The 10,210-nt window shown below is 42.8% G+C and overlaps 1 protein-coding gene across 1 annotated transcript; it reads left to right on the plus strand.

Moving 5' to 3' along the window:
• The first annotated feature begins 1,970 nt into the window (after nt 1-1,970).
• On the plus strand, nt 1,971-4,984 carry sox7 (SRY-box transcription factor 7). Its single transcript, XM_079216145.1, has 2 exons — nt 1,971-2,241; nt 3,264-4,984. Exons 1-2 carry the CDS (start codon nt 2,010-2,012, stop codon nt 4,229-4,231), a joined length of 1,200 nt encoding a protein of 399 aa, XP_079072271.1. The 5' UTR covers nt 1,971-2,009; the 3' UTR covers nt 4,232-4,984.
• Nucleotides 4,985-10,210: the final 5,226 nt, after the last annotated feature.

The raw sequence follows: 10,210 nt of genomic DNA on the forward strand, positions 1-10,210 counted from the left end.
GGCTTCCAAGTTGAAATATCAACAAGCCAGTCTTCTCCAGCAACGAGAGTGGGTAGTAGAAGTCAAAAGAGGAAAACGGAAACTATGTCTGTCCAACGTTTCGCCTATTAACTGATTTGAATGTGTACTTGAATTACGCTACCATAGAGACATTTCTACATAGAGCAAATGTACATGGAGACGAACCCCTTCCTCAGTCTCCAGTAGCCACATGTCTCTTATGCTGAGAGTGAACGGCAGCAGGTTGATACAGCTTCCACCCACACAGCAACTAACACATAGAGCCATTAGTCATTTGAGAAACTCCAAATATGCAAATATGATGTGAAACTTTAGTCCGTCCCCATTGCCTGTCTGTCTGTCTGCTGTCTGTCTGTCTGTGCACTCACACACTCCTGTCCCCCCATCAGCTCACACTGGTTGTGAAAGGTCTTCTACCAGCACACTGACTTCACTTCTAGAGGCCCTCGGCAGAACAGCATGGCCCTATATATCACTGATGTGCCTGCTACACTATCTGTGGCTTCAGGTGCCGTATCCTGTTCCTGTGGGGGGAGGGTTTCACACAAAACTAGAGCTGACACTTCAGTTCGATGGCTGAGGAGGCATGACCAACCAAAAGATGTGTATTACCATTTAAGATTCATGTTGCCTGTGGATTAAGTCTGGAGGAAGGAAGAGTTAAAACCACAGTATCTGTCAGGTTACTCCCTCCCTCATAAATACTACAAACCAGGACTCCATCTGACCTCTGGTCAACAGTAGCTGTGCTCAGGCTTTGTGTGTACGTGTGTGTGTGTGTGTGTGTGTGTGTGTGTGTGTGTGTGTGTGTGTGTGTGTGTGTGTGTGTGTGTGTGTGTGTGCGCGCGCGCGTGTAGCCTTGTTTGTGAGAGTGTGAACTACTCCACGGCTGCAGCCCAAGAGTATCCTGTCAACAGGAACTCAAGGATTTGATATGCACCCGCCTCTGGCCACAGAAGGAAACTGATTTGTTTGTAGTGTGTTCAATGGTTTTATCTCTTTTGTTACCCACAGATGTGTTTAGAGGTTCCATGTGGATCTGCACCCAAACTGTAAAAATAAGAGGACCTTTTCCTTCTCTGGGGGAATTCTGCATTTAGATGTTTAAGAGGAATTATGTTGAGAAATATACTTAGAAAGCTACAAAAAAATCTGTTGAGTTAAGCTTACTATGGAAACAAAAGTACAGTTTTTCTTCCATTTTTATATCGTAGTGTTGTGACCATGCAGCTCTTGCCTGCTTAGAAGTTCAGTGGAAAAATCGCCACCTAAGCCAATGATGTTTGAGTATAAACTACCGAACAGGTTAGATAAGTTTGACAAGTTAGGGTTTCCTTGTTGCCGAGTTGCCAAATCCCTCTGTCATCACAGTAGCATTACCGTACATGTACAACTAGTTTCCTCAAACGAAAATGACTAACTTTGGTCCCGTGTGAATTTAACCCCACGTACCAAATGTAAAAAAAAAAAAAATGCTGAAATAACCATTACCGCACAGTGACTTATTTGAACGACTATAAGTTTAGTTTGTTCGTTATCTGTCAGTGGAAAGTGTTGTTTTGTTGTAAGGCCAGTTTAAGTAGTCAGTGGTGTTGAAATGCCTCTCTCTCTCTCGCGCTTCCCTTTCACGGGGCTCAACTTGCAATCAAGGAGGAGCCGAGAGTCCTCCGGGGCTTCTCCTGGAACCTGCTCCTCAAATATAAAGCGCTCTCCCTATCCACCAGGAAAGACTGAATCATAATTCACAAGGAGGAGACGCTGCCTGAGCATATACCTCTGGTTTCGCCTTAAACTTCTACTGACATCTGATTGTAGCCTGTAGCTCTTAGTGATCTAGTGAGTGTGTGAGACACATCTGGATTTATTTAAAAACCCAAACTGTTTTTAGTAGTTTTTCAGCTTTTGAATCAGCCGCCAGTGTATCTCAACTTGTCAGAGCGACAGCGGGAGAAGCGCATCTTAGGTTTTGGAGAGGAGAAAGCGCGCAGATGGCAGCCCTCATCAGCGCGTACTCGTCGTGGCCAGAGTCCTTCGAGTGTCCTCCAGGAGACGGGGACGCGCCCGACGGACACGGCCCGCACAGGACCCCCGTGGACAAGGCGCCGGAGCCGCGCATCAGACGGCCCATGAACGCGTTCATGGTGTGGGCCAAAGATGAGCGCAAGCGGCTGGCGGTTCAGAACCCAGACCTGCACAATGCCGAGCTCAGCAAAATGTTGGGTGAGATGAAGTTGTTTTAAGTTCTATTAATTAAAGTGGGTTATTGATCTACGGATTATTATTATTGTATTATTATTATTGTAATTATTATGACTGCTTTAAAACAAACTAAAAACAAAACCATCCACATACGTATAATTTCCGTGGGCCTCGGCTGTTTTACGAAGGTTTCACAGTTGTTTCCAACACCAAAAAACTATTAAAGGTGTTTGAGAAGAAAATAAAAGAAATAGACTTGTTTAATCACATGTTTAATAAAATATTAATTTAACTTCACAGCTATTTTAGTAAGAAGCGCGTCGCCCAACCCCTTTAAATTTAAAAGGTTATGTCTCTTTAATAACGTAGTAATTCGTTAAGACCATGGACATAGAAAAAGACAGAAATGTATGATTTTGCGTTGGATTTAGGCCACTTAGATTAGTGTTTAATGTTAAACTCAAAATCTGGCACTCTTACACAAATGAAATCATCTTCAAGACAATTCTAAAACAGCAATACATGTACATATGCTGTCATTATTAATGGTAAATATGGTACTTATGGTTATCTTAAATAGGGCATTCATAACTTAAAGCAAAGCCTTAAAACGATTAAGAACTTAAAGGGAAGCAGAATCCTGAGGTTTGGTGAAAGTTTTAATACAAGTGTTTTTTTTCTGTTGATAATTATGAGTTTTTGTTTTAAAGTGAAGGAATACTTATTTGAATATTTTTGTGATGTCTGTTTTATAGTGCTATTTAACTTTTGTTTTAACTGAGTTTTAATCCCACCATTATTCACAGGGAATTTCAAATCTTAATCATTCGATGAAGGAGTTTAAGCCTCAAACTTTAAAAACTATTTAGAATATAGGAATGTATATTTTACAAGTTGTAGAAGAGAGTTAGTGTGCGAGTGATTCTAATTTAGTGTTGGCATAACATACTTTAAATATAAATAAAAAAAAGGTGCAAAAATAAATTGCAAGATAATCTATAGTTAAAATGAAACACACTAAATTCTGTTGTTTCTTCTCGCAGGCAAGTCCTGGAAGGCCCTGACTCCCCCTGATAAGAGGCCCTATGTGGAGGAAGCAGAGAGGCTTCGGGTGCAGCACATGCAGGACTACCCCAACTATAAGTATCGGCCTCGCCGGAAGAAACAGCTGAAACGCATCTGCAAGCGAGTGGACCCTGGCTTTATGCTGAGCGGGCTGGCCCCTGATCAGAACGCCCTGCCCGACCAGCGAGTCCTCTGTCACCCCCACAACAAAGACGAGGGCAGCCCTAATGGTCTCAGGAGTGGCTTCTCCAGCCCCAGCACGGCTCTGCCCAGCGTCAGAAGCTTCAGAGACCCGGCTGGCTCAAACAGCAGCTTTGACCTCTACCCCTACGGCCTGCCCACGCCTCCTGAGATGTCCCCTTTAGATGCCATGGACCACGAGCATGTACCCCCTTCTTATTATTCAACATCTGGTAGCTCCTCCTGCTCTTCCTCCTGCCCTGATGAGCACCACCAGAATCAGACGCACATGGGCAGCCCGCCCCCTTACCACACTGACTACACTCAGACCCAAATCCATTGTGGGGGCACACACATAGGTCACATCTCTCACATGTCCCAAACTGGTGGTGGACTGATGCCCGGCCCTCCCATGTCTTACTACAGTACCTCATCTTTCCCCCAGATTCACCACGGGCTCCACCACGGCCACCTGGGTCAGCTGTCCCCCCCGCCAGAGACGCAGGGTCACCTGGAGACTCTAGACCAGCTGAGCCAGGCAGAGCTTCTGGGTGAGGTGGACCGCAATGAGTTTGACCAGTACCTGAACTCCACTGGGACCGGGTTCCATCCCGAGCAGGGCGGCAGCATGACCGTTACAGGACACATCCAGGTCGCGTCTGCGGCTACTGCCTCTGCATGTCCCAGCAGCACCACAGAATCCAGCCTCATTTCGGTGCTCGCAGACGCAACGGCGGCCTACTACAACAACTACGGCATCTCATAAGCACCCATCACACTTGTTGCTGATCAGACACACTGCGGGGATTTAAAATGGGTGAAGGCATTGGGGTGATGTTGCATCTGTGTGCCATTAAGGGGAAACAAATATCTGTGCTTTGATCTGTAAATGCAAGTCCCATATTAGCATATATGAGCAAAACCCACCATGATTTGAACCTGAATTGATTACTGAGCAAAATGATTGTCTGGAGCCGAGGAAAGAACAACGAGCAATTGGAGGAATATGAAGAAAGGGAGATGGACACCTCAGGGATGCAGACACACAATACTATAGTATGCCACCTCCAGTTGTCATGACATTTCTAAACCAGAAGAACAATCGTGAAGACTTGTTGTCCACTTGTAAATGTCACCAGTTACTGTTGCCAGCGCGGCATGTACAGATGCTCTTTAGAAGCTAATTTAAGTCCTTTGATGTTTCGCATAAATGCTAAATGTATTGCTATTATCGGCGCTTTCCATTCGAATGTTTGTACTATATCTGTCTCTCTCTGTCTCTCTCTCTCTCTCTATCTCTCTCTCTCTCTTTCTCTCATAAGTTTGGGAGTCTTACCTCAGTAGTTGTAATTGAATGAGGTTTTAGTTGGACATTTCTTATGCAATTTAACAAAACGGTGTATAATGAAGAAAAAAGGCGTTTATACTTCTTCTCAAGTACTTAATAATATATAATCATAACCTCTACCATGGAAAATAATAATGGTAACTATAAATGTATGCTGATTTAAGTTTGTGAAAGACAATAATTTAAAAATAAAGTTTCATTTTTATACAACGCAGTTGCTACTTGGATGATGTTCCCACAGAAAACATACCAAAACAAAATCATTATGTAGTATGAAGTATTGGTAATAACTGATACACTTGAAAGGAATTATGCAATGGCGGATGAAACACATTCCACTCATACATATCATCGAAATAATGCAATCAGATTCCTCAATTAAAACAATAAAAGTAAGAAAAGTATTCACGTTATAGGTTTTCAGACACAAATGGGGAGGTCTGAAAATCATCTTTGAATTCCGTGTCACGCCACGTATTCTTCTATCTAATCTAGCTGTTGTACTGCAAGTGGCCCATTCTGACACCCACTCCCCCCCCCTTTGCTTTTTCCACCCTCCATCACATCATCCTTCTCCATCCGTCTCCTCTCGCTTTCATTTCATCCCGCTACAGAGGATTAGTGTAAAACAGGCACAGTCGTCGCCACCCGCCTCCATCTCCACCGTCCTTTGTTTTTTCCCGGAGTCTTATTCTGGGTGCCATTCTTAGGCACTCCGGACCCTACTTCCACCCCCACCCCCTCACCCGTGTTCTATCTTGCTGATGCAGACCTTTCGTAATCTGTGCAGAATAAATAAAATAATAAATCCCAGGGCTTCGTTGACTGTTTTACACCCTCCTCATTTTCCTCTCTTTTTTTTTTTTTTTTTACCTCTCTCTCCTCTCCACGCCTCCCCCACTCTCACCCTCTCTGTTCTCTTGAATTTTTCTTTTTCGATAAAAGGAATTCAGGGGGCTTTTAACAAATCCTGGAGTCTGGCTGTTCTTCCTGCATTTTTTTGGGAACGGTTGAGTCGTGCTTCTTGTAAAGAGGATGTGGCGGAGGAGCGGTGTTTCCTGACTGATAAGGGAAAAGCCTCTCTCCGTCAGGATGTTTGGGCCCGGCTGGGCCCTGCATTAAAGAGCCAGAGAGAGGGACGGGAACCCACTGTTCAGCAAGCGGGAGGAAACACTGCCGTGCTGATTAGCATCTTACTAACCCGTCTTTACTTACCCACCATTTTTCATGAGAGGCTTTGTCAGCCTGGCCTGTCATACCGCAACCACAGGCACACCACAAACATCCATACGGCAATGAGCTGGTCTCTTACTCTGAAACCATAAAAACAACACTTCATACCAGAACACTTGGGTAAATATGTAACTAAAATGACCTTTCTCCCTCTACTTAACCATGAGTGTGTGCTTTTGACACGCCTTGTGATTCAACTGACCAAAATGACAACATTCATCAAACACCAGGGTTTGCATCCTGCTGATGTCATGTTAATTGATTTGGGGTTAGATCATTACCCTTTGTGCCTACAGGGCTTCAAGACTCCGAGGAGGGTCCATTTGAGTTTGACTGGATTTTGGACAGGGTGCCGGAAGAGCCCCAGGCATACGGGGTGAGAAGCAGTCTTCGGTGCACCATCGGCCCCAGAGTTAGGGTCAGCTCACGGTGCGGCTACAGACTCCCTTGGTAAAGACGCCCTGCAATGTCTCAACAATCACATCCACCACCTCAGGGTAGGACAATGTAACAGGAACAAGGACAAAGACTCAAGCTTCTAAAAGCATCATCACGTTAGACTCAGACTTGTGCACACAGGAAGACAGAACGTCAGCACAAATTTCAGAATAAAGCAATTTTTTTTAATCAATATATCATATTATTCCCTAATGCTTTTTATTTTAATGTTTCACATCCAAACAAAAAATGTTAATGACAATGTTAACAAGAGAGTAGAGTTTTAGGTAAGAAATAAAAGTATAAGCAAGATGAAGAAATCAAGACCAGTTTTTATTTTGGTGATAATCCAATGCTGTTTAAAAAAAAGTCTCTTCAGCTAGTGTGCAGAACAATTTAAAACCATAAAGGAATACTTACTTTTTTAAATAAAATGTTTTGACTGGCTACCATAATATATGCACAGTATATATATATATATATATGTATATATATGTGTGTGTGCGTGTGCGTGTGCGTGTGCGTGTGTGTGTGTGTAAATGCCCAGAAGCGCTCGATGGGAGTTTATACCGAGATTTGTGGATCCTGTGACTTTTACGTTTGGGAAAGTGAGGGCAAAACACTCAACTTGTCATCCTCAATCCTTTCTTTCCTAGAAGTTGACTCATTGACATCGCAACCTTTAGTCTTGTCAGAGGCTTGAAAACCCGAGACAGCCATTGCTGCTGTTTTAGCTGCAATAAATCAACAAGAAAGAAAATAGAAAATTATGTGTCGACAAACACTGGCATGACATTGTTGTGAACTGCATAAACGGGACATACAGGCACTTGCAAGACGTATCTTTAAAGCCCCTTCTTCTGTGAGGAGGGAGCACATGATCTATTTAATTTGACTAATTGAATCTTCCACACATTTGCAGGTTCACAAGATTTACAATATTTGCAAACATATGGATATAGGCTGAACAAACAAAACGCCTCCTCTTGTTATTTCTCTCTGATTGCTGACTGGCTCAGTTCCAAACTCAGGTCAAGCCTGTGGAATGAGTCTGTCAGGTACTCTGTTATGTTTCCTATTTCCTCCTCTGCCGTCATGTCACTTCCCTGGACAAACAAATAACTCTGTGTTTTAAACTCAACACCAACTGTCAAGGTAACAACGTAAGGCTCTGTGTGTGTGGATGGGACGCAAAGCTTCCACAACTGTGTGAAGTATTATCCATCGGCTGGGGCCAAGGTGCGCAGTGATCACTTTAAATATCATGTCCTCCAGAGGCAAGGAGGAGGCTGACTGTCTGGTTTGTCCAGCCTCCCTTGTGTTGCCGGTGAGGGAGCGTCCAATCACGTCACATTTGGAAGTCGACTATTTGTGCTATATGACGTGAATTGTTGTATTAACTGTAGGTCCATAGGGAATTTGGATTTTATTTGGACTACGTGACTATGGTATGTTAATGCTTGAGACTAAGATGCACTTTAAACCTACTTATTATATGTCAACATGTGTTTGAGTTATTGTCTTGTTGCTGCATGAAGACAGTTGGCTTGCTCTATAGTTATATAACTTAATATATGCAATTGCACATATTGTAGGTAGTTATTTGCAGTTGGATAAAGCAACATTGCTTTATCATTCAGAGGGATTCTGGGGGGATAATCATCCCTTTCCTGTTAAGCCTTGCAAATAGAAAACAACATGCCCATTGCAACATCCTGATCACAGTAAATGCAGTGAACTTTACACCAAATTAAAATTTTCTGTGCAATGGATAAAGACACACTTACATCAGTAAACACTAAATGTTGTCGGAGTGCATTTCCAGTTGGAGTGTGTTACAGCCGCATAATAACCTGTGTACAATTTGTACTTGGCCCTAAATCTGGAAGGAGGAGGGAAAAAAACACACACACATCTCACAGCAAGGGATTATGGGTGCAGCTATTCTTCATCTCATTGTGGCTCAACAACAGGCAGAGTGTGGGGTGGCAGGCAGGCGTGTACGTCGCCGGACGAAGAATGGACCAGACCCGTCGAGGGACAGGTGCCATGTGGCAGAGGATGTGCGGGGACACAGATGGGGACCCCTGGAAAACTTGGGGGACTGTACGAGCAGCCAAGGGCCTCCCACCCGTACCTGTGCTGTGAATGCTGCAGCTGAACGGGATCCGGCACCTGTTCTAAGCAGATACAGGCTACCAGCAAAAGCACAGAGGGAGGCCAGCACATGGCTGCCAACCCAGGGAAGGAGAAGGCTAGATTTCCATTTACCCATAAGCACGGCCTGATTACCAAATCGGCACAGGCGGTAAAGCTTGTGCAGTACTGCAGGATGCATGGAAAAAGGATTTAGAAATGTCCTCCAAAACTATATGCATTTAAGTAAACTCCCCACTTTAATAAGATATTTGTGGTTGTGTATTATAATGTTTTAATCAAATTAGAAACAGCACTGAAAAGTCAAGGGATATAAATACTTACAAGCACAGGTGTATTCTTCTTCTTTTTTTTTAAACAAGTGATGCAAAATTGCAGTTCATGTCCTATTTTTACCATCTGGCCCGCATTGGTCCCTCTTTCTCTCTCTAATATCACTGGTGTATCTGGTGCAGCACTATCTGGCTTGTTTTGGACTGCTGCGGATTCTCCCATGGGTGCTGTAACTCTTCACCTCAATGTGGAGGAGGATGTTCCTATTGTGCTTCCTAATTGCAATGTGGTTGTTCCATTTAAGAGATAGAACGTCCTTATCTGTTCTACGTGTGATCCCATATTGTGGAAAAAGCTGGAAGAGGCATTAGCTATTTGTGATTGATTGCTTTGATAGATATAGTCATATTACTTAGTGCAGTGTTTTTAATCTCTTTGTTCAACTTTGTTCAATCAAGACTGGGATGATACATGCAGTGAAACTGTAAAGGATATGGCTAATTCCTGCAAATTTAGGAAAACCTATATGTTGCTGTTTTCGCTTTATACAATCACATTAGTTCATTTGGACAAATCTCTTTAAAAAGGCAAGGGCCGCATGGCTTTGATCACAATAGCTGCATGTCTTAAGTAACTCTCCATCTTTTCTATTTTAGCTGGCCCAAAAAACTTCCATCATGGTTCTGGACCTGTTGTCCTGCACCAACAGAGTTTACTCAGCGTGCATCCTGAAAAGCAGACGCACTAATGATTTAGATGAGTGATGTTATAAGTTCAGTGTTGGGAGAGAGACTCTTTTACCAGCTACTGAGGAGGATAGACAAAGCAAAACAGGGTGACTGGTGACAGCTTGTGAAACATTCTGAGTGTGCCTCAATTATAAATATATTAACATATATATCATAAAAATCAAAATGGATAGGACTTATAAAGTTTTATTCAAATAGAAATTTTAAAATTAAAATAATTATTTGCTTGATAGGCATGAATTTTAAATGAATGAATAATATTATAAAATGGGTAGCAATGATATCTGATCTTTTTTGTTATCAACTTTTTTTCTCCTTTTCTTTTAATAAGGGCACAAACAAAAACCAACAATACAAAGTACCTTGAGTTGAAATAAAGAGAAAATCAACAGGAAGAAAGTTACAGGGAAATCGCTCCACGATCATTGATTACAATCATCATCATAATGCGGCCTCACTGATAACCAGCAAATGTCCTCCACAGAACAGTCAAAATCTCTTCTCCAGATTTGATGGCCAACATAAGTTAAGCGTGGATTTATCCTAG

This window comes from Taurulus bubalis (genome assembly GCF_910589615.1).
Source record: "Taurulus bubalis genome assembly, chromosome: 3".
Classification (NCBI taxonomy): domain Eukaryota; kingdom Metazoa; phylum Chordata; class Actinopteri; order Perciformes; family Cottidae; genus Taurulus; species Taurulus bubalis.